Source organism: Lolium rigidum, chromosome 1 (genome assembly GCF_022539505.1).
Source record: "Lolium rigidum isolate FL_2022 chromosome 1, APGP_CSIRO_Lrig_0.1, whole genome shotgun sequence".
NCBI lineage: Eukaryota > Viridiplantae > Streptophyta > Magnoliopsida > Poales > Poaceae > Lolium > Lolium rigidum.
The window spans coordinates 152,099,816-152,122,934 of NC_061508.1; the positions used below are offsets into that span (position 1 = coordinate 152,099,816).

Sequence of the window (23,119 nt, forward strand, 5' to 3'; positions counted from 1 at the left end):
TATCTCATGCTTTGGAATTCAACAATGATGACAGTTTGCTCTTTGATTTTACTTAGATAATTGATTTGTCGCCTTCTGTTGACCCTTAATAGTAGCACAGACGCACAGTACTTTAGGTTCCTTTCGTTTGGCTAGGTATTAGTGTTCTGGTCCATGCTGGATTTGTTAGGAGGATTCATAAATTTAAATTGATGAACTGTTGGTCTTCATTGAAGTAAAATCTATTATTTTATCACTGCTAGAATCCATCAACCAGGATGTTTGATGACGATGACGATGATGTGGACCCGGGATTCAATGTTGTTGATAAATATCACTTTGAGGATGGCGATGGCGACCCTGTTTGTTTCAGTGTTTTGCCTCTGAAGTTCGGTGAGATTGGTGAAGTAGCACGTCTTGATTCCAAGAAGGTTCATTTGCAAGGGCTTGCGGACGGTCTCCTCCTTAAGGTGCACAAAGAGGTAGTGGCTTGGAGGGTTGGACTTGACAATGAGCAGCCAAAGATCTTGGCGCTTTCAAGTGAGGGCAAGTGGATAGAATTGTTGAAACCACGGAAATGCTACGAGAATACTGTTCGATCTATATTGATCACGGTTCAGATGCTCCACTTTGTAAGGAGGTGGCCTAGAAAACGAAAGACAAGCCTTTTGGATCACCTGTCTGAAGTTTTCAGGTACTCCACCCACATGCTTCTGCCTTATAAGTATATCATTGTCAGGTCATTAGTAACTCATATGGTTTATGATTTGCTTGTTTCTTTGTAGTAAATTTGACATCAAGCCTTCTGAATATGACTTAAAGAAGCACCGTTCCATAATCAAGCTGTTTGCAGAGAAGGATCCGACCTTGATGAAGTCAAAGGTATGCATACTGAATCTCGATGTAAACATAGGGTTGTAGTACTATATTCGCATGCTTTAGGCACCAATCGGGGTGCAGGAAATTTCATGGGGAATGATTCCCGCAGGAATTCTTGCAAATGGCCCAAATTCCATGGTTTGGTGGCAGGTGATTTAGTACGTGAAGGTATTGAGACGGACAAGGCACATGGCTGTGGTGTTATAGTGGCATGAGTGGGGGCACACACGGTCCAACACTAGCAACATAAGGGGATGGTCTACGTCTGGAGTATGAGGGCAGGGGTGAAAAATTATTCTATACAGATGTTGTTATTGCCTAGGTAGTCATTGGTGTGTTCGTGCTTCTGTGCATGTTAACGCAAGCCTGTCGGCAACTCCCATATTCACAAATGACAGTAGCAGATTGCAGTGCATAATGACTGCGGATGAGGTGCACAGCTGAGTATGCTAGGATTATATTAAAATTAAAGAAAGCTAGAGGTAGCTATTATCTTGTTATAGAATTATAAATAAGAAGTATAACAGTCTCATATCAGTTAGCTAGTGCCCCATCTATATAAGTAATGAATTATGCTAAAAAGAACAATCTTTCTGGAGTGCCCCATTTATACAAGTGTTCTTGTAATCAAGCCATCCAAAATTATAAATATGGTACCATTATAACTCCCAATGCATAGGATATGCTTCTCCCGATCCAGCACTAATGCACGGTATTGCTATTATGGGGCCTGTGCTCCACGCGCCCACCTAGGCCCACGACTATATGTGGTGAGAAGGTTGTTAGGATTGTATTATGGATCATTAGGGATGCATGAATTACAATCATACAATCCCATGCAGGCAACATGATGCAAATCGGATCATAAGTAGAGCAGTAAGAGTATATAGGGTGGGAAGTATGATAAAATGATCATGCTTATGATTGGTGGGATAATGATTCTGACAACAGGCTATCAAGCATGCAAAATTTGATACACCCTTTCCTGGTTTGGGTTCTGTTAATCTAATTGGTTATATTTTCTCTATGCACGTACTATCCTTTTTGTTGTAAATAATTAATTTACAGAATGCAAATGATGTAAGATTATGATAAAATTTTAATTGAACTTGATGTATAAGTGCACCAACATTAACAGACACATTAGTCAAACATATGAATATATCTTGTAGACTACTTATGTCAATGCACAGTTGCACAATACAACTCCATGAAACATATATATGTTCTCAAATCTGGTAGGAGTCGTGATCCTACAATCTTGACCCGTCAACTGACAACTTGGACTGTTCATCAGTAAAGAAGACACGGTTGTATACACTACCCTCTAAAATTCTTCAATGGATGCGTTCCCATTGATGTCATGCCAGTTTACTTTGGTCATGTCCAGTGGGATCAAGTAGTCCAAATATAAGTATATATAGTCTTTGTAGTGACGTGTGCTGTGATGTCATGCTTTATAAGTGGCTTGTGCAACAAGGATAAGTTGTCACTCATTCTTTCGGTGGTTGTAATGTTGGTTCATTATTATGTGCAACTTGTGTGGTGGTAACATGGAATCTCTCGGACATGTTTGATTTACCTACCCCTTGAAGTTGTACTTACTTGGGATATGTACCTATCATCTTGGTGGAAAAGTATGTATTTAGACTTTGTGCACAGAAACATACCAAGTAGTGCCATGTGGGGCACAACCTACAGTATGAGGCAAGCCCATGTGGCAGACTGGCAGGAGGCCAGGCGGTGCGGTACATCCTTCAGACATGCATCACTAGGGATTAGCTTCCCTTTCAGATGTGTTTCCTTGAAATCAGGGATTAGGGCAGTTTGTTCCTTAGTAACTTCTGTTGCATAGCCTAGAGGCATGTGGCATTATAAACAAATTAAGCGGATAATTCCCAAAACTCCTTTGGTTCCAGTTGACATGGTTAGTACCTGTTGCCCCTGTTGAGCACAGTTACAACTTACAACCTTCGTTCCAATCCTCTTCTGCGAAAACCCGAAGGAAATGGGAAGGAGTTGCTTGTTATTGCAATGATTTCGGACTTTGTTATTTACAATTTTTCTCTGTTTATTTAGTAGGTGTCTTGACATGACTTTTTCTGCAAACAGATTCTTCAAATGTTTACTGAGAATACCTCCAGGAACATCAGAGAGGTACATTATGAAGCTAATCTTCTGATATCTGAACGTAAAAAAATCAGACCAGATATGCATTCTTTGAAATCTTTTAAAATACTGTTGAATCTTGTCATTGTAACAGTTTTTGTATTTATAATTTGAGCCAGTTCATTTTACAGGCCGTGCGTACCAAAAAGCCGACTGTTATGAGCAGTAGTGACGACGAAGAAGACTTGGACAATGATAGTGATGATGATTACACTGGCCAAGAAGACAAACGTGATGCTGATTATAGCTGTGATGATGACGATAGTGATGATCAAGACAATGATGATGACAAGAGCAATGATGATTACAGCTGCAATGATGACGATAGTGATGATGATGGTGATATTGGCAATGTTGGTGATGATGATGGTGATATTGGCAATGTTGGTGATGATGATGGTGAAGCTGGTACTGATAACTTATGTGCGATATGTGACAATGGAGGGAAATTGCTAAGGTAAGGATGCTTAATAATTGATGTGATCAACATTTGCATTGGACTGTGCGACAGTGAGGGTAGTGTTAAACCAATTGATCATGTGTTTCTCTGAAAACCTTAGGGCTCCTTTGATTCAAAGGATTTGCATAGGAATTGTGTAGGATTTGGTTCCTATGGGAAAAATTCCTATATATGTTGTTTGATTCATAGGAACATATCCTATAGGAAAAATTCCTATAGGAATCTTGTAGTGTAATTCCTATAGGAAAAAAGCATTAGCTCATATCTCATGGAAAAATTCCTTTGCTACAATCAAACAAACTTCATCTTCCTATAGGTTTCAAGTAGACATGCCATTCCAATCCTATACATTTTCTATTCCTATGCTTATCCTATCCTTTAAATCAAAGGAGCCCTTAGCATTTTTTTCTTGGCTAGTTCAGAAAGGCGGAAGATATATGTCATTTAATGGGTTATGCATATGGGATGAATGTGGCACTTCGTCTAAAATAAACTAGATCATACCCTGCGCCATCTGCGGGAAATTATGGAAAGTAATATGCGAAAAGTTAGAAGCATCCAAAATTATTGATCGAGTACAAAGACCATAAACTGAATTTGTGGTGCGTGGAAAGATACAACATTTGCAGTTGCAAACTTAGGTCAGAGTAACACAATAGTTAAAATGGCTTGTATACCATAATAGGAACATTAGTCACAAAGAAAACCGAGGAATAATTCTAAGTTTCTTGATATGGCCAACTTAGCTGAGTAAGCAAATTCTGTAAAATATATATGAGGCTCAACCATGTCGGGCCTAGTAGGTCATATAAAAATGAGGAGTGACTATATGAAAAGAACTGTATATGTTTAATACAAAATCATTAATTTTATGGAGAATTTTTTGTGCGGGGTACAACAAAGAAAACATTTTGAAATGTATGAATCAGGTAAATAAGTTTAATGCACATAGGTAGAGGCTGCTTTTATTCTCCCAAAAGTTCAGTTCAACAAAACAGTAAAACTAATTATGTAGAACTGGATGGAGTAGTTCTTAAATAGCCGAAATTTGTTCTTGCAAATTGTAAGCAAGCATGTAATAAAATATGTGTCGATGACATATCATAAACGTTTAATGCACAATCTTAAATCGACGGAGATGGCATACACCCTTCAAGAAAAATTACATGGTAAGGTAATTTAGTAGAGCTTCAGTTCAGTAATTAATAGTCTGGTAGTAGACCCAAATAATTTGTGGCAATTTAAAAAGGTGAACAAATGGGACAGGAACATGGTTTGATCGCACAGGTAAAAAAGGATTTTGACTATCGAAACCTGTAAAAAATCTTGTACTGAAATTCAGTTGCACACAACTGCACATCTGTAGATAAATTCATGTGGACACTCTGATCCATTTGGTGTTGGAATAAGCATCTGGCTCTTCCCAAAAAGCTCGCAAAACACTTGAAGCTAGTAGTAATGCATAGGCTAGTTATCTTTTAGTTTGGTTGGCTTTTGAGCTTTTGAGGTGGCAAGTTTTTGGCAGCTGTTTGCTGAGTGTTGGTTGTAATGCCTGGCTTAGCTTTTTCTCTTTGGATTCGTGTTAAGACCTTTTAGCTGAGGGAAAATTTGATGTAGGACACCGTTATTTTTCAATCTTTGTCAAAACACACCGTTGGAACGCGTCTTTGCTAAGTACCATTATAATTTCGTGACACCTTTGCTACATCACACTATATGGCCCAAAACGGAAAGCTTGAATTTTCAACAGGGGAAATTACCATTGTACCCACAAATATGCCCAGAACTTTGCCGAACAGTTTTTTTCCTACCGATCAGTGCAGTCTCATTCGTCGTTGATCGATGAACCCTAGCGCCATCAAGCCCATTCTCCATCTCGCCGCCTGCCGCCATTGAGCTTGTCTCCTTTGCTCCTAACTCCAGTATCGCCTGGCCGTCCCCCACCTGCGGCCCCCAGTCAGGCCCCCATGACTGCGGGCTGCAGGGTCGCAGGGTGACGCCCCGGCCTGTGAGCAGTACAAGCCCTGCACCAACGCTTCCGGCCGCAGTCATCGGCGCCCTTGTGCTGGATCACGGCACTGAACAGCCACTTGGCCTGGGTCCCCGGCAGGGCATTTCTCCCAAACTGTTTTCACAGTTGATGATCCGTTTTGTAGTCTGTAATTCATGTCCCCGTCATTTGTATAGGACGAATAATAGTTCTGCTACAAGCCTACAAGAATTGATGTTCTGGTGTACTCGTACGCTGAATTTTTGATGATCACCGGACACAAGTGTGCCATTCACCGGACACAAGTTGTTGACAGAGATTGCTTCAGTTTCATAAATTTCAGTAAAAAATTGATACACACAGACTGCATGGGGTCAACAATTGATTTAGAGAAATAAAAACTGCTGAAATCTGGACGTAGGCATCGCAAGTACAAAGGTGAAACTTTCCATTTTGGGCCATGTGGTGTGTTGTGGCAAATGGGTTACAAAATGGTATTGGGCAAAGACACATTTGGGTGGTGTGTTTTGGTAAATGCCTGAAAAAAACGGTATCCTCTAGCAAATTTCCCCTTTAGCTGAACACTGGGTTTCATTTTGAAATGAAATGGAACCGGGGAGATGTGATTGCAGCTTCTCGTCCAGTTAATTAACCAATCATTAGAATAATACTACAATGGTCAAGAAGTTAAAACTTAAAATGAGTATCCCAAGTTTACCGACTGAGTGGGACTTATAAAAGGAGAAGGGGAGGGAAAGGGATTAGAGTTAAAGATCCTATGAGGAACATGGATAATTCAGTTAGTTGGTTGCGTTCAGCGAAGGCAAAATGTTCCAGTTGCCCTTAGCGAGGTATGAACGGCAATTTTTTCTTGCGCAATGTTGTGTTGAAAGGGAAGAAAACACTCCAGACTAATGGAGAGGAGATATCGTCAGTGTCTGTTCGGTACATCTGTGGCGAACAAAAAAAAAAAGCAATGGAAGCCGGAAGAAAATACGCGGTGTGTCTTATGGCTGCACCTAGTCCGGCCGTCTGCTAAATAGAACGCTTGAAGTAAACATGAGTGTTGCGTTGGGAACTAATTAATAGTGTTAACACAATGTTGCCGTTGGATTAGTTGGTGATTAGTATCACATAGATGGTGAGGTCAATAAAAATAGAAGAGATGATTTATCATAGCTGCATAAGTAAGTAGGATGATGCGGCATACTATGATTGCTCGGTGAAGATCTATGATGTGGATAGCTTGCATGTTCAGAGAATTGCGTTTAGTGGGTTGCTCTAATTTAGATATTATAGATAATACTGTAAAGAGTTAATGATTAAGGGTCTGATTTTAATACTGTAGAAGGTTCATGATTAAGGGTGTACGTATAGTATTGTAGAAGGTTCAAGATTAAGGGTGTATGTATGTAGTGAGTGAACCACACATTCATAGGAATATGCTAAGATAACATGTGGCTCCAAAGGTAATGCTAAGATAACATGTGGCTCCAAAGGAATATGCTAAGATATCATGTTAAAGACACTAGAAGATCTCATTTCTGTTGGAGATTGTAAACGTAATCTCCTTTATTTCCCTAGGAAAAAAAAGTCATTAATAGCCTGGGTCATCTATTTCCTATTTTTGCAATAGAACATATATCTATATTTCTTTCTCTCATTTTCAGCTCTTGATTCTTTGCACTGATCATATGATGACCTCTACCTCTCTTGAACAACCCATGCGCTATTGCCAGATGTCTTAGTGTGTAGTGGCATTTGTAGTACCAACCCCTTTTTATTTATTGTGGAAACCGTTTAAAAAAATCGAGAAACAATGTTGCTTAAAGGTTGACTGAAGTTGAAAACTTGAGGAAAATATGAAAAGAAAGGAAAAGGAAGAGGCACCACACTAGAAATCTAGAATACACTGGTAAACCTCTAGTTACCAGCTAGCCTAGCCGGGGGACTTGGGATTTGCCCAAAATCCAACAAATTGAACAAGTAGGACGTCCATTAATTCCATGGAGTCTTTTTTGTGTCAGTAACCTATAAACTTCAGGCATATAGCCTGCTTTTGTTTAATCAATAATTTGATTATATTCTTGATTTATGTAGCTGTGTAGGACAATGCAAAAGGGCCTTTCATCCCAGAGAGAAAGATGGAACAGAATCTAATTGTGAAACTCTTGGTTTAACTACTGCACAGCTAAAGGTACTTTCAAGGTTATGACTAACTTGTCCTGCAGCTCTTTTGTTTTCCTGGTTCAAATTTGTGACGGCCATTTTTACATATTCACAGGAAATTGATCATTATCTGTGCAAGAATTGTGAATATAAGCAACACCAATGTTTCAGCTGTGGAGATCTTGAGCCATCTGATGGGCCAAATGCTAAGGTAACATCTTGCATCTTTTCTTATAAGAATGTGAACATGTGTATTGTTGGGATCACGGGGCTTTCTGTAGCTGTGGAGTTCTCCCGTTGAAGGATAATTCTTACCTTCATATAGCGAGTATGCTTGTTGCTTATTTTCTATTCTATTTAGTGTTAGACAAACAGCAACTTGTATTACCAGGAGGCCAAAGGCCACATTATATAGCACTACAAAAGACTTGGCACAACCGCACAAGAATAGTAAACCTAGACAAATACGGACTCATAGAGACCTAGACCAATACTAATACTCCTTAACATTTAGCACCCTTCATCATGTGCCTTACTAACTGAAAACATTCAAATCCAGTTTCATGATTTCTTTCATTCTCATGTATTTTGAATTCTGAGCAGCTGAGCTGTGTTGTTATTGGTGCCTTCTTCCTTTTGTGCTTTTCTGTGAGGCATAAGCCTCCATAAATACAGCTACACGTGGGGGAAATATGCAGGAAACCCCTTATACAAGGGGATATTAAACAGTTACTATAGGGAAAGTATATACATCTCAAACACTGATGTGCATGTGATTGAGTCTCATGGGTATAATCCTCGAGTGTGTTCCAATAAAATTACGATACGAAGTCCCCTATCTGAATCTTTATTCTTTTCATATCCTCATAGTTCTTGTCCTTCCAAGTTTCTTAATTGTGCATTCTTCTAGGTGTTCCAATGCTATAAAGCATCTTGTGGGCACTTCTACCACCCCAGTTGTATTGCCAAATTACTTGAGCCAGATGACACTGATGGAGCTTGTATGTTGGAGAAAAAGATTGCTGCCGGTATGTCATTTACATGTCCGGCACACTGGTGCTCTAAATGTGGAAAGATGGAAGACAGCGCTAAAATAGCACAATGGCTTGCGGTCTGCAGACGTTGTCCAGTGTCATATCACAAAAAGTGTTTGCCAAGGTGCTCTGTGTTTTTGAACTTAGTTGCTTATAGTTTATATAGTTTGTGTGATTTTCTCATTCTCATTACATCTAATGGTTTACCACAGCGACATTTCCTTTGAGAGCAAGCGTGGCAGAAGAATACGTGCTTGGCAGCTGGATGATAAAAGGGTTATCATTTACTGTGGGTATGTTAACTCTTGTTTGTTTTGCAAAGCTTTAACTCACTTGCTCCTTGGAATAAATGACTTCTGTTTAAATCTCACAGATACCATAAACTAGAAAAAACTACTGGAACACCTCGCAGAGACCATGTAAAGTTACCTTCTATTACCGAAACGGACACCATTGGATCACATTGCATGGACCATACACCTTCTGTTGCAGAAATTGATAGAACAAGAGATCTTTCTAAGAAGAAAGCAAAAGTGACTGGTAAAAGGAAATTGAACACCGATCAAGGCTCAACAGGAACTACGGAGATGTCAAACAAGCTATGCAGAGAAGAAGCCGACCAAACCCAAAAAGTAGCTACGAGTAACTCAAGGGAACATATTAGTCGAGAAGGGAGAGGCGTTCTCAAGAATGACACCACCCATTTAAGTCTGGCGCACAATGATGAGCAGAACAACTACATTGCGGAAGGAGAGGCTGAAGGTGATAAAAACAACACCAAATCTGGAAAAGAGAAAGAGACTCATAGGGTAGAAAATGCATATGAACATGACTTGATTCTTGAAAAGGAGAAGATTCCTGAGAAGGGAAGTATTAAATCTGGTTTAACTATTGGGGGGTTTGCATCAGGGCATGTTGATGGCCGCTCTCGAGAAAAGCTTGCACATGTGAAGACAACTACTTCAAACAGAATAGGTACCCAGCAAGACTCTGAATGGGATGGTGACCAACAAGTTGATAGAAGCTATGCGGGCAAGCAGGAGCTAAACAATCCCCAGTGCAATGGTACTCACAAAGCAACAGAAATAGATACTTCAGGTGACAAATCAAGAATGAGTCAGGAACACAAGGAACAGGCAGCTGATTGTAAGATTTTGAACTTGGAAAGGAACAGAGAATTTTTTTACATAAAAACTGAAAGAGATGATTGTCGCAAAGCTCAAGATCCTCAGTGTCTTCATAATCACGAACCGGATGCTCTGGATTACAAGTTGAGAAGCCGTGATCTCGGTAGTTCTTCCACATCAAAAAGTCATCCTCGGCATAATGATGATCAGAGCGCTTCAAAGACTGAACTCAGATCCAGAGACGGTAGGGGACCAGGTAGAAAAGAGTGGAGGAGTAATATGGGAGTGAATTCTTATAGGGGCAATTCACCCTCGGAGAGAAGACACCCTCAAAAGAAATCGAGGGTCAATTCTCCGGAAGGTCGAAGAATGGACTATGATAACTATCATCCTAGAAGCAACGACCAACACAATCGTCGTGAGGATTATTCCAGTGATGTTGATGGTTATAGGAGGAGGCAGAATCGTCGTGAGGATTATTCCAGTGATGGTGGTGGTGATAGGAGGAGGTCGAGTCGTCGTGAGGATTATTTAAGTGATGGTGGTGGTGATAGGAGGAGGCCGAATCATCGTGAGGATTATTCCAGTGATGGTGGTGGTGATAGGAGGAGGTCGAGTCGTCGTGATGATTATTTCAGTGATGGTGGTGGTGATAGGAGGAGGCCGAATTGTCGTGAGGATTATTCCAGTGATGGTGGTGGTGATAGGAGGTCGAGTCGTCGTGAGGATTATTTCAGTGATGGTGGTGGTGATAGGAGGAGGCCGAATTGTCGTGAGGATTATTCCAGTGATGGTGGTGGTGATAGGAGGATGTTGAGTCACCGTGAGGATTATTGCGGTGACGGTGATGCTGGTAGAAGCAGGCCGGGTCCCCGGCACAGTGATGGTGATGTTGGTAGAAGGAGGCTTAGTCCCCGGCAATCAGAATTTTCTCCTCCTGCTTCATATCCGACAAGAACGGAGTATGGTGGTCACAGAAGGCATGATCCCCCTTCATATGATGGAAGGCATGACCCTTATATGAACTCAAGAGAATCAGAACATGTAAATTATGCAATGGACCAACGAGGCGTTCCCTTCCATGGTAATCCACCCAATGTCCAGTATCATGAATACACCGATCTCGAGTATGGCAGACACAACACTGCTCCTGTTGATAGGTATCCTCTCCAAGAGGACTCTACTGGATTCTATGGTGGGCATTTCAGCGATTACGGAGAGGGATCAGGTTATCGACAAAGGAACAGATTAAACCCGGAAGATAGGGATTTGTCTTGTGGTCCGGTTACGGAAAAGTATGCCCTACGCCTTGACCGAACGAACCATCATCCAGTAAGAAGGCAAGGCGGACTTCCGGATGCAGGCTTCTCGCGTGATGCTTGGTGAGACGAGTACCTATGTAGATGAGCCCTCCTGCCAGGTAGGTTGCTAATGTTGTGATTCTTGTCCCAGTCAGCCTAAAAGCCCTGCAGGAAAATCAGCTGTTAAACCTTAGCCACCCAGGTAGAACGGCTTGGGCTCATCACACTTTGTACCTCTTGCTTCTGGCGACTTAGAGTTGGTTGTTTTTTGGTTTTTCCCTACACTTGGTTCACTGTCACGCTTGGTCAAATGGTTTAAAACCCAACACCGAACTGAATTATCAGTCAACCGATCTGCTGGTACGAAATCATGGGATGTGAAACCACTCGTCTAGTTTAAGCAGAACTGGTGTTGCAGCTGAAGTCTTTGTCTATTTGTATGGGAAAAAGAATACTCCGACGGGGAGAAGTTGAGAGAAGAAAGAAAGTAAGCGTAATGGTGTTTGCTTTAAGCAGGTGTTTTTGTAAATTTGTAAGTGCCCAAAATGGAACCCATTTCTAAGGCTAAGAGCATCTCTAACGGAGCCCGTAAACGGGCCAAAACCGAAAAATAACCGTCGTTTTACGGGTGCGGGGCGAAAAACGGCGCCGATCAGTGACCGTAAAAGGGGGGCAAAACCGAAAAACTTTTTTCGGGCGAAAACTCAAAACGGCCTGTATTTGTAGGGGTCGATCGAGCGAACCGAACGCTCGAGTCCTATCTAGGGCGCGCTGAAGTTTCAGCTGACGCAACCGCTCGCTCCTTCCCCCAAGCTCCCCGCGCCGCCACCACACTCTGCCGTCGCTGCCCCGCCCAATTCGCCCGAGCCCTGCAACCCGGAGGTAGCGCCGGTCGCCCCGCACCCCGTTCCTCGCCCAACTCTGGCTGCCGCCCCCACCGCCGCCGCCGTTGCTCCGTCGGAATCGAGGATGAGCTTGGGCGACGATTTCGATCTGTTGGATTCGTCGAGCTCCGACGATTCCGACCTCGAAGAGCTGCTCCACGATGACGACTTGGAGGCCACCATGCTCCTCCTCGCCGTCAAGGACCTGGAGGATCGCGCGAAGCTGCTGAATCGGAGGCGCGGCTCCGTGTTCGGCCGGAACCACATCCAGCGGAATCGCCTCCTCGGCCACGAGCAGCTGATGGAGGACTATTTCGCCGAGGTACCTACCTATCCTGCCCATCTGTTCCGTAGGAGGTATCGCATGCGGCGTAGCTTGTTTGTCCGAATTGTCAAGTACTGCGAATTGCATTCGAATTTCTTCAAGCAACGTAGGAATGCCGCCGGGGTGATGGGTTTCAGCGCTTTCCAAAAGATCTCTGCTGCCATGAGGGTAATTGCGTATGGCATCTCGACGGATTACACCGACGAGTATCTTCGAATTGGAGAAGATACTACCACGGAGTCAGTCCGCAGGTTTGCTCGCATGATTATCAAGTTGTACGGGCCTACCAATCTCCGAGCTCCCAACGAGGATGACACCAAACGGTTGATGGAGATAAATGAGAAAAGAGGTTGGCATGGTATGCTTGGTAGTCTTGATTGTATGCATTGGACATGGAAGAATTGTCGAAAAACATGGCATGGACAGTACTGTGGCAAGAGCAAAGATGCAACCATTGTCCTTGAGGCCGTAGCATCACAAGATTTGTGGATTTGGCACTTTTTTTTTGGTTTGCCGGGGACACTCAATGACATCAATCGTCCTGCAAAGGTCTCCTTTGTTTGCTAAATTAGCAAATGGAGAAGCACCCACTTGCAACTACAAGGTCATAAACAATGAGTACACAATGGGATATTACCTAGCCGATGGCATCTATCCGAATTGGGCAACTTTTGTTAAGTCTGTCAAGGATCCCCAAGATAGAATAGAAGCTGAATTTGCCAAGGCTCAAGAAGCAGCTCGCAAGGACATTGAGAGAGCTTTTGGTGTTTTGGAAGCAAGGTTTGCCATACTTCGTGGCCCATCCAGATTTTGGGACAAGAAAACCCTTGTCAACATCATGACATGTTGTGTGATTCTTCACAACATGATCATCGAGGATGAAAGAGACTTGAGGTTGCCCTGCTTCTATGACAATGTTGGCACCCGAGTGGAACCCCAACGCAATCCGGATCGCATTGAAGCTTTCCTGAGGCACATCGGCAGATTGAGAATTCCAGTACCCATGCCCAGCTCGTCTATGATCTGAAGATGCACCACTGGCAGCGACATGGCCGTCGCCTTTGATCCTATCATTCCATTCATTTGCTTGTCACATGTATCATTGTTGAGACATTTGTGCATTTGTCCAATTTTCCCGAAGTTGTTGTAATTTGGTTGAGACATTTTACATTTATTCAATTTTCCCAAAACTGTTGTAATAATTTGGTTCAGACAATTATTTATGTGTTGTAATAATTTAGATGATTATTTGATTAATTAAGATATATTGTTGTATGTGTTGCATATGAAAACCCTGCTTTTACAGGTTCGGAACCCGCATGCGCAGAACAGCCTGTAACGAAAACTGAAAAACAGAATGTTCTGTTCTGCGCCTGCCATTTTCCGGCCCGTAAACACGAGTTCGGTGCACTGAACTTGTGTTTTTCGGTTCGCGTTTTTACGGGCTTTGTTAGAGATGCTCTAAGGATTGCACATGCACAAAATTCCATTTCTAAGGGCATCTCTCGCCGACCCCTTATTTTTGAACTTTTTATATTAGCTTCTCTAATAGTGTGTTTGGTTGGGGAACTCGAAACTAGGGAACGGGAGTTTGAAGGACGTGGGACTGAGAATCTCCGATTGTTTCGTGGGTAAGCGAGTTGAGTAGGGAAGTGGAAATGGATAAAAGAAGGAAAACGCTACTAATCACCCGGGGGATCGCACGCCCTGCATCCTCCGGGCGCGGGACCGTCCGATGGACATCTATCGAGCGCGCGTGATCCGAATTGTGCATCTGCCGCGCGTCCCTGGCCCCACACAGAACGTCCTCTCTCTCCCTTATCTCTTTCTCTGCATCGTCTCCTTCAATCCCCAACCAAGATCTCTCTCCCGATGAGCTCCATGACGGAGACTCGGGCCGATGCTCCACCACCACAAGCACCCGCACCTCCACCTGCGCCCACACGAACGGCGCCGCCTCCACCTCCGTCAAACTCCCCCCCCCCCACACACACACCCCTCTCACTCAGTAGCTACCGCTGCAAGCTCCGACACCGCCAGATCTTCCTCTGTCTCGTGCGTTTCTTCTAGGATACCGTCGGTGTTGCAAGAGGCAGGGGTCGCCGGTGCTGCGGGTCCCAAGGATCTCACCACCGGCTGCAAGGCCGGGACGACCCGTAGCCGGCAACTCGCTACACGAGGTGCCTTGTATTGCTGCAAGCGGCGGCAGCTGAGGGCGTTTGCTGCTACAAACGGCGCCACCGACTGCTAGTCTGCTACAATCGGTGGTGGCAGCTGCTACAAGCGGCGGTGGCGGTTGCTGCAACCGGCGCCGGCGACTGCTTCTGGTGGCGATGCGGCGGTTGCGGTGGCTGCTACAATCGGCGATGTCGGCTGCTTCTAGGAGCGAACGGCGCCTGCTACATGCCGCTGTGGCGGCCGCTACAATCGGCAGTGGCGGTTGCTACAAGCGGCGCCGACGACCGCTTGTAGCGGCGATGGCGTGGCCGCTCTACATACGGCGGTGGCGGCTGCTCCAACCGGCGGCGACGGTTGCTGCTGCAAGCGGCGGCGACGGCTACTGCTACAAGCGTAGGTGGTGGCTTCTACAACCGATGGCGGCGGTTGCTGCTGCAAGCGGCGGCGTGCTACAAGGAGGCCGCCAACGACATTTTTTGGCCGCCGTCAATGCTTCGTTCGGCCGGCGGTGGTGCTACTGAAAGCCAGGGGTGTTGCTACGAAGAGCTAGCGGTGGTGCTACCGGCCTGGTCAACGCCGGCGAGGTCTCTCACCGGAGAAGACCGACTAGGGGCGGGGTGTATGGGTGGTAGGGAGCTGCTCGTCGGGCGGGCCGGCCTGTGTGTGCTTATTTTCTGTGGTCAACGAAGTTTTGCGGACGGATGGAACGAACCGAGGAGAAGAGGTCATGGGAGTATGGGACACGTGTCAAACGGTAGAGGCGGGGGATCGGAATTCCGATCCCCCGGGGGACGCTCAGCACTTCCCTAAGAAATACGTGGTCAGGAGGAGGACACGTGAATGGGAAGCAACGGACGATCAAAACTGATCTGACGGTAACGAAGCAGGAGGATGTATCGTGCGTGATCCCCCGGGGGAACGCCAGCTTTTTTCCATAAAAGAAGCACGGCAATGTCTTCAACAGCGTCGACTCGGTGTGTTTCTGGCCTTCCACCAGGTCCCAGTTACTCTCTGATTCTCTCACGTACCAGCTGTGTACGAGCAGGACGACGACGACGAGCGCAAGCTGAGAGTTCCGATCAGGTTCACGTCAATCTGCTGTGAACGATTCGATCGATTTGCTGCTTCTCTTGGCTTGTTACACATGCGTGTGTGTGCTGCAGGTGGCCTGGTGCTTGGGCAATCAATCCAGAAGCTAAAACATGCAAAGATCTTCATCAAATGCATGCACCCACAACAGTAGCGTCAGACGTGCACCGGTCGGCATGGATGAAAAGTGGCGCTTCTTTTTGGCAGGTGGACGTTTGTAGCAACGGCGATACATGGAGATGACATCTGATGAAGGTGACATCGCGGCTTCTGAACTCATGAGTCATGAACAGAAAAATAGCTTACTCTTGGGAGTAAACATGAAGGTCCCAAGGCTAATCCCCACACTAACTCCCCCTCTGAATTCCCACTCCCTATCATCAAAGTTACCAAACACGCTATAAAGAGAAGCAGTGCCTAGCCGATACACTATAACTAGCTACTTATAATTTTTCAAGCCAAATACATGGAAGCCGATTATAATAAAGTAAAATACATTGATTCTGAAAGGGTAAAATTTAAGTTTACAACCAAATTATTCAACGCCAAATACGTGGCAGGGTTTAAATACAGTGAATAGCACGAGCGTTCAAATGAAGACACACATACATATGAAGTGTTCTAGAGTTGTCAGTAATGATCAACAAGATCATCTTGCAGCTGAGTATGAATGTATCGGTTCTCGATGCTTCGATGCGCTGTGAGGAATCTTTGTGTCATGTTTGCACCATGTTCTGACTCAAAGGACCCCCATTAGAGATGTACCGAAAGTTTGCTGCCATGTCGTGCTCATCTTCAATGATCGTGTTATGCAATGTGATGTAACGTGTTATTATTTGCCATTGCACCTTAGGTTTTTAATACTTAGCGGGGTCATTTCGTCGTAAAAGAACACGAGCATGTCTATTTTGGCATCATCATCGTCTTGTTCCTTCTCCTACAACGAAGATTCGCGTCGAAGATTATCTCCCTCAACATCTTCATCTACACTGTAGAATTGATTATTTTGAATTTGATTGACAAAAAGCAAAATAAAATGCAAATAGCAAAAGCAAAACTCACCTAGTTAAATCGTCGAACACTGGAGGACGGAGGAGGTGAGAACGTTGGTCTACGGCGTTGCAGCGATGGTCAGTCGAACACTGGAGGACGGAGGAGGTGAGAACGTTGGTCTACGGTGTTGCGCTACTACCGAAGTTGCAAGACCCCGACATGGCTCGAAGGAAAAAGTATCAACTCCAACCTTGGCGCCCGGGGCAAAAGATGGTCAGTCGGGATTTCGCCGGACTACCTCGACTTTGGCACTCTCGCTTCTCATTACGTATCGGCTGGTGTCGATTCTAGGCTTTTGTTTATAGCGTTCGTTTTTTTTTTTTTGACTTGTATAACCTTCGGTCTTGGACTTACATGCATATGGTTTCCGTCCGCTCTGTCCATCTTGTAACCGCAACTCCGAAACGTTTTTTCTAAATCTAAGGCGTTCATTGTTATGTTGATAATTCTTGCTTAATCTGAGCGACTCGGTGTGTTTTAAGTTATCAGCCAGATAATAGGCGCATGCACAAAAGTAAGTAGGTGGAAAAAAACAAAGCAGATGTCGCCCACCGTGGGGCTCGAACCCACGACCACAAGGTTAAGAGCCTTGCGCTCTACCAACTGAGCTAGACGGGCTTGTGCGAAATGGAGATTTATACAGTCCTCATTCATTAAACGAGAACACGCCAAAGATCACCCATCAACTTTCTTTTCCTCTGCTCTTAGCTAAAGCAGTTTCGTTTACTTCTTGCCTGGTTTTTTGAACTATACTTGTGCTCAGTTTGTAAACCTGATCTATGATCTTAAAAAAAAAACACTTCCATACACACACAATCATCCCTCTTGCAACTGCTGCCACCAACTCTAACTCGATCTGACACTTGTCTCGCTCCATCCTGTCTCTGTCATTCCTTACTGCAGGTACCCAAATCATCTGATGGGAAACAGCTGCGGAGAACAGAACGAGTAGATTCCCCAGGCCGCATACTTCTTTGATGCTTCCTTGAGGTGATCGGCATCGGTCTGCAATTCTTAATCTGGTAACTGCAAACTACGAAATAGAGTGGCAGACCAGACACATTCTCCCTCTATCAAAAAGGAAGGCCAGAGCATGGATGTAAAATACCAACATATCATCATAGAACTTGGAATCATCTAGCTTAGAAGTGCTAGGATTCAGCATGACGCTTCTCCCAAATTAAGAGTCAACTAATTTGGGACGTAGGGAGCACTGTCCTATCTGCAGCAATCTGGAGCCTTGGATCATAAGCCTCCTTGAACTCAATCCTATGTCAACGTGTGAGCTAAATGTTTGTACAATAATAATGTGCAATCATAATGTAAAATGCCCCCCCCCCCCCTGCCTGAAAAGAAAGTGTTTTCCGGTTGAATTTGAAGAGGCGTTGACTGAAAGCAAAGCATTTTGTTCACTAAATTCGCCCAACATTCCATGCAAACGGAGATTCAGCTATCCGGACACCGTTCAGTTTTCTTCAATCTTCAGACAAAGGAGATCACAAGAAACAAGTCGGTTTTGCTATAAAACCAGAAGCAAGATATATGTCTGTTGCTGCAAACCAGTTGCTTGCAGTAAACCCTTCCCGAATTGCAGATCACGAGCAGCAGTGGTTCCAATTTCCAAACTAATCACCCAAGCTGGAAATACTCTTGAAATTGCAGTCATCGACACCTCAATGCATGGGTTATTCAAGTCGGCACAACGTTCATTGTCTGTATAATACAGACTGTATTGTACTACTAAGCTTAGTCATTCATCACTCATTATTTGGCTCTCTCTTAGGCTGGTGCCAATGCATCACACCACTCTCACCCGCCACGTCAGCTTTTTCCCTCACTCTCACCCCACTCTCACCCCACGGTGTCAATGCACGGGCTATAGTGCCAGCTCTCACTTCTCTCTCCTCCACATCAGCTTTTCTCTCTCCTCGACATGAGCATTTCTTTTTTCAGATTACAACATTAAAAATAATGCAAGGAAATTTTTTGAACGGGTGGGGATGAAGTTTTGGGGTTTTTTGGCATTTTTTTCGGATTTTTTGAACCAGCAACGGCTACCCCAACGGCTAGCTGAGGTGGACCAATCAGATCACGCCACCTCAGCCCCTCCCTCTCGCCCCGCCTCTCGCCCCGTGCTGCCAGCGCGCCGCCCCGCCTCTCGCCCCGCTCTCGCCCTGTAACACCCCAAATTTCAAAACAAAGATAAAATAAATTTCCTTTTTCCAAAAATGAGAACCAACAAAAACTTTTCTTCAATAGAGTGCTATGCATAGTGCTCATACCTATTACTTGTGTTTTTGCCATAATGAGTGTTACTATGCTTATGTGATAAACCCTAAAACCCTAAAGTGATCAAGTGAAGATCACATACCAAATACAAGAGAAAGAAATCAAATAAGAAAAACCCTAAACCTTAACCTTCTCAAAAATCATTTGGATCTATTTTGAGAAACCTACATTAAAGAAAGAGATATGTGGGCATATAGCCCTAATATGTAAATTTTGAACTCTATCTTTTATTACTTGGCTAAATGGAAGTGAACCAGTGCAAAACTTACAAAACCCTAAACCTCATCCCTCTTGTCATCAATCTTTGCAAAATAAGATGAAAAGAAAAGATCTTATTTAAGAAAAAGGCATGTGCAAGCCTATGGCTACTTTTTGGAAAAATGATGAGCTTTGCTTTGTCTACCTTGAATAGATGAATTGAAATACCTCAACACAATCAACAAAGCACCTACAAATCAATTCAAGTGAGAAACAAAATAAAAATCAAATTTATGCATAGAGGCATATGTGGCACTTAGCCAAATTATCAAATCTTGGCCTAGCCACTTCCATTACCTCAAAATGGTTTGAACCTTTCACCTAACTCAATCTAACACCAAATCAACCTCACTCATGTCAAAATGAAGCAAAAGAAAAACAAAAGAATAAAAGTTAGAAATTCACAAAACCCTCACATATGGCTCTATGCCATTTTTATAAATCTTGACCCTAGACCATGTGGGTCTTCACCATTAGTTGAATAATGTTTCTAAACACTTATTACAACTTTGGGAATCAAATAACCACAATTCAAATAATTTTCAAACACAAAAATAGCTCACATAAGATATTGGTCAAAACTGCCATTTACAATCTGGTCACCACTTTGAGTCCTTGCATTTCGAAATTTTCAAACTAAACTTTGTCAACTCTTTGCACCTCATCCAAGTCAACATCAAGGTGAACACTTTTTGTAAAGATCCCCATTCCAAACTCTTTCTTGATCCATAGCTATGCTCATCCAAAGTTGCAACATTTTATTAAGTTCAACAATCTCACACTTGTCCATTTTTGCAATTCTTTGAATTCAAAAATGCCACCACCACACTTCACCACCTCTGGTCATTTCTAAATCATTGAGATGCTCACAACACCACACTTGCAACCTTGTAAACTGAATCAAATTTAAACAAAATTCACAAATAGCCTCTATGTAACTAGTTGACACTATTTGAAATAGTATCCTATCTAACCCTAACCTACCCCATCTCCACCCTACCTGTCCCCTTGTCCCCTCTCTCCCTACACATGCACAACAAACCTAATGGAACAAGAAAACCTAACCCTAGACTACACCATGCCGGCCATGTTCCCCCTCACCTCTCTTCTCTCCATCCCCACACTCCCCACCATGCCCTACTGCTTCCCTACCACCTCCTGAGCACGCCGGTGTGCACCATTTGTCGAGTGGTGGGCGACAAGCGCCGGACCAGCGTGTGCCCACGACGTCCCGTGCGACACGAGCGGCATGGCCACGTCGCCGTGTGCACGTCCGCGGGCACTCCCAGGTCGCGCGTCGCCCCGACGCTCTGCGCCACCCCTGGCCCCCCTCTCTTCTCCCTGAGCATCAACGCCGCACCGCGAACCCGCCAGACAAGCTCCCCTGCCCGCGCTCGTACTGTCGCCGGCGACCTCATCGCCGCCCTTCTGCCACGGCCTCGCACGCGCCCGACACGGTTAGACCTCGCCTAGCCTCGCCAGCACGCTCCCCAGAACCGCCCGGAGACCAGGACGCTGTTGCGCACGTCGTCTTGCTCGCTCGCTCGCCGGAATCGCCGCGCAGCTGTCGCCCTCGCCGCAGAACCTCGGCCACCTCGAGCATCTATAAATAGAGCCCTCCCCGCGCCTTCACCTCCACACCAACCTTGCTCCCCTCTCTCTTCTCAAACTCCTCGTCCACTCCTCTCCCTCGATTAGCCACCGGAGTTGTGCAATTTCGGTGCCGGATCCCGCAGAGGTGCTGAGATCGCCGCCGACGAATTCGGCCACCATCAAAGACACCGTTGGTACCAGCGCACTCGCCGTCGACGACAACCTCGCCTCGCGTCAACGCCGCCCTTCGCCGGAGTCCAGGATCGCCGCCAACCCCCTACCTCCGCCGCGCCAGAGCTCCCCTCTCGTCGACGACGACGACAACTCTCCCCCGTCCGATCTGCTTCTGATCTAACGGCTCACGATCAAAGGTACCGCTTCGGGTTTTAAACCCAATGACACCTGGGTCCCACCTGTCAGCTGGCCCGTGGCGTGTGAAGCGATACTGGGCCGGCCCACCTCTCCCTTCCACGTTTTTGGCCCAGTAGTTTTTCCCGCCGGCCTTTTTAATTCAAACTCGATTTAATTAATTCCAAATGATTTTGAATACTGCCTCCACTTTGAAATTCATTAGATTCAAATTAGCTCAACCAAATCTGGTGAACTTTATATTGTTGGAAAGCTAGAGAAATTATCTATCAAATGCCACTGGTCACATGGCCAGACTCTTTGTAGAATTAATGTGATAAAAATAACAAGGCAGGGACTTTTCCCTATTCAAATAATTATTAAAAATAAAATAAAATAGATATTAAGTTAATTCCAACTCTACTAGCTCACTTTGGACTTACACTAATTGATTATGCAATAAAATGGTGTGGTCACTTTGCATGATCATGCCCTAGTTAAAATAATGGACAATATGGCTATTTTATTAAAGTAGTATTGTCCAAAAATATTAGGTAAATCATATGAAGTATTATGCTTCATTTAAATCTTGTCTCAAATGCATTCATATGAAGTGGGACCCCTGGTCGAATGATATCATATGAAATGCTTGGAGATATTAAATCATCATAGGCATTATTAAATGGTATGATGTACTCTACCTCATTTAAATCATTTTCTCAAATAATGAGGATGAAGGGTTGACTTAGGTCAATCTAAACTCATGCAGGAGTATTTGAGAAATTAAATCTTAAGAAGATTCAATGAGAGGAAATTATTCTTCAAGGACAAAAGAGAACTATCATTTACATAGATAATGAGAGGAAATTATTTTCCATGACTTAAATAGAAACATTAATATATGCAATGGGAGGAAATTATTTTTCTTAAGAATAAAACAATACCAACCAACATGATGGCAATGTGTTACCACTAGAATAATTTGTGTGATTTAGGTGTGTGCTTAGTATAGCTCTTGATCTGTTGAGTGATTGTATCCTCGTATTCGTGTATAGACGCTAGTACCGGAGAATACCAGGAAGAGGAAGGATTCTACCCCGGAGAAGAAGAGAACTTTGACCACATCAACAACCAAGGCAAGCTAACACTATTGCAAGCTCTATGGTTGCAAGCTAATATTCTTGCAAAGTGCAAAGTTCTACCAAGAACAAGGCACACTCACCCCTTTTCTTATGCTTCATTAACTCATCCCAAGTTTTACTCTTACCAGTTTTCACTTTGAATATTTAAGCTTCCTTTTATAGTTAACTTTGGTCTAAATCTAGAGTACTACAAGAGTATCAAACTTAGCCTAAAGAGCATTACAAATAGTTAGCACCCCTCATGACTAGTGCTAGTGCTAATATTAAAACTTGACTACTCTAGATGGGAACATGTGACTTAAAATGAATTTGAAACTTTGGAATGATGATGCATTCCATTGAATGAATTTTTGAAGGTGAATATGACCAAGAGAAGATAGTGATTTTTGAATAAAAACTGATATTGGTTTGGATGCGATACCTTTCCAATTTTTGAGTACCCCCACAATACCTGATTATGGGTAAGGGCTTAACTAGAAATTTATGTATTTTAGTATGGGTTCCCTCTGAACACACGTCATAGGGGTTATGCCGAGGCTGCCTCCGTTGTTGAGAAATGATGTGAATTGAGGTGAATTGTACGGCCAAGCCCTGTGCAGTTCCCAGGTTGACAGTTGATCTTCACTGGGAGGCCAAGCTCATGGGGAGAGGTGCTCATACTAGAGTTTGTAAATGAAAGGTTATGGTTGATGATCCGCGTACTGTGTTACGATGACTCGGGGTTATCCCGACGGATGAAATCAAATGTTGTGGCACAAGTGTGCAACCTCTGCAGAGTGTAAACCTATTCGAATAGCCGTGTCCACGGTTACGAACAGTTGGAAAGGCCATACTGTTACCAGTGTCAGATTC

General features: G+C 44.0%; 1 protein-coding gene and 1 non-coding gene across 3 annotated transcripts; one reads left to right on the forward strand and one right to left on the reverse strand.

The window, feature by feature from the left end:
* The first annotated feature begins 238 nt into the window (after positions 1-238).
* Positions 239-11,299, forward strand: LOC124683285. Of its 2 annotated transcripts, XM_047217846.1 has the most exons (11): positions 239-673; positions 765-861; positions 2,971-3,015; positions 3,159-3,354; positions 3,385-3,484; positions 7,578-7,674; positions 7,762-7,857; positions 8,557-8,804; positions 8,893-8,973; positions 9,054-10,613; positions 10,710-11,299. In XM_047217846.1, exons 1-11 carry the CDS (start codon positions 258-260, stop codon positions 11,191-11,193), a joined length of 3,420 nt encoding a protein of 1,139 aa, XP_047073802.1. In that variant the 5' UTR covers positions 239-257; the 3' UTR covers positions 11,194-11,299. The 2 variants fall into 2 exon arrangements, with proteins under 2 accessions (XP_047073802.1, XP_047073798.1); XM_047217842.1 differs by having other exon boundaries at positions 9,054-11,299.
* Positions 11,300-17,182: 5,883 nt separating this feature from the next.
* On the reverse strand, positions 17,183-17,255 carry TRNAK-CUU. Its single transcript has one exon. It is a non-coding gene; the product is annotated as a tRNA-Lys (tRNA).
* Between the last annotated feature and the right edge of the window lie 5,864 nt (positions 17,256-23,119).

Bases quoted from the DNA above. Each gene is read 5' to 3' on its own strand.
- LOC124683285 (XM_047217842.1), top strand. From the start codon at position 258: ATGTTTGATGACGATGACGATGATGTGGACCCGGGATTCAATGTTGTT. The intron at 7,675-7,761 runs GTACTTTCAAGG...ACATATTCACAG, and splicing joins TAACTACTGCACAGCTAAAG to GAAATTGATCATTATCTGTG. The intron at 8,805-8,892 runs GTGCTCTGTGTT...GGTTTACCACAG, and splicing joins CACAAAAAGTGTTTGCCAAG to CGACATTTCCTTTGAGAGCA.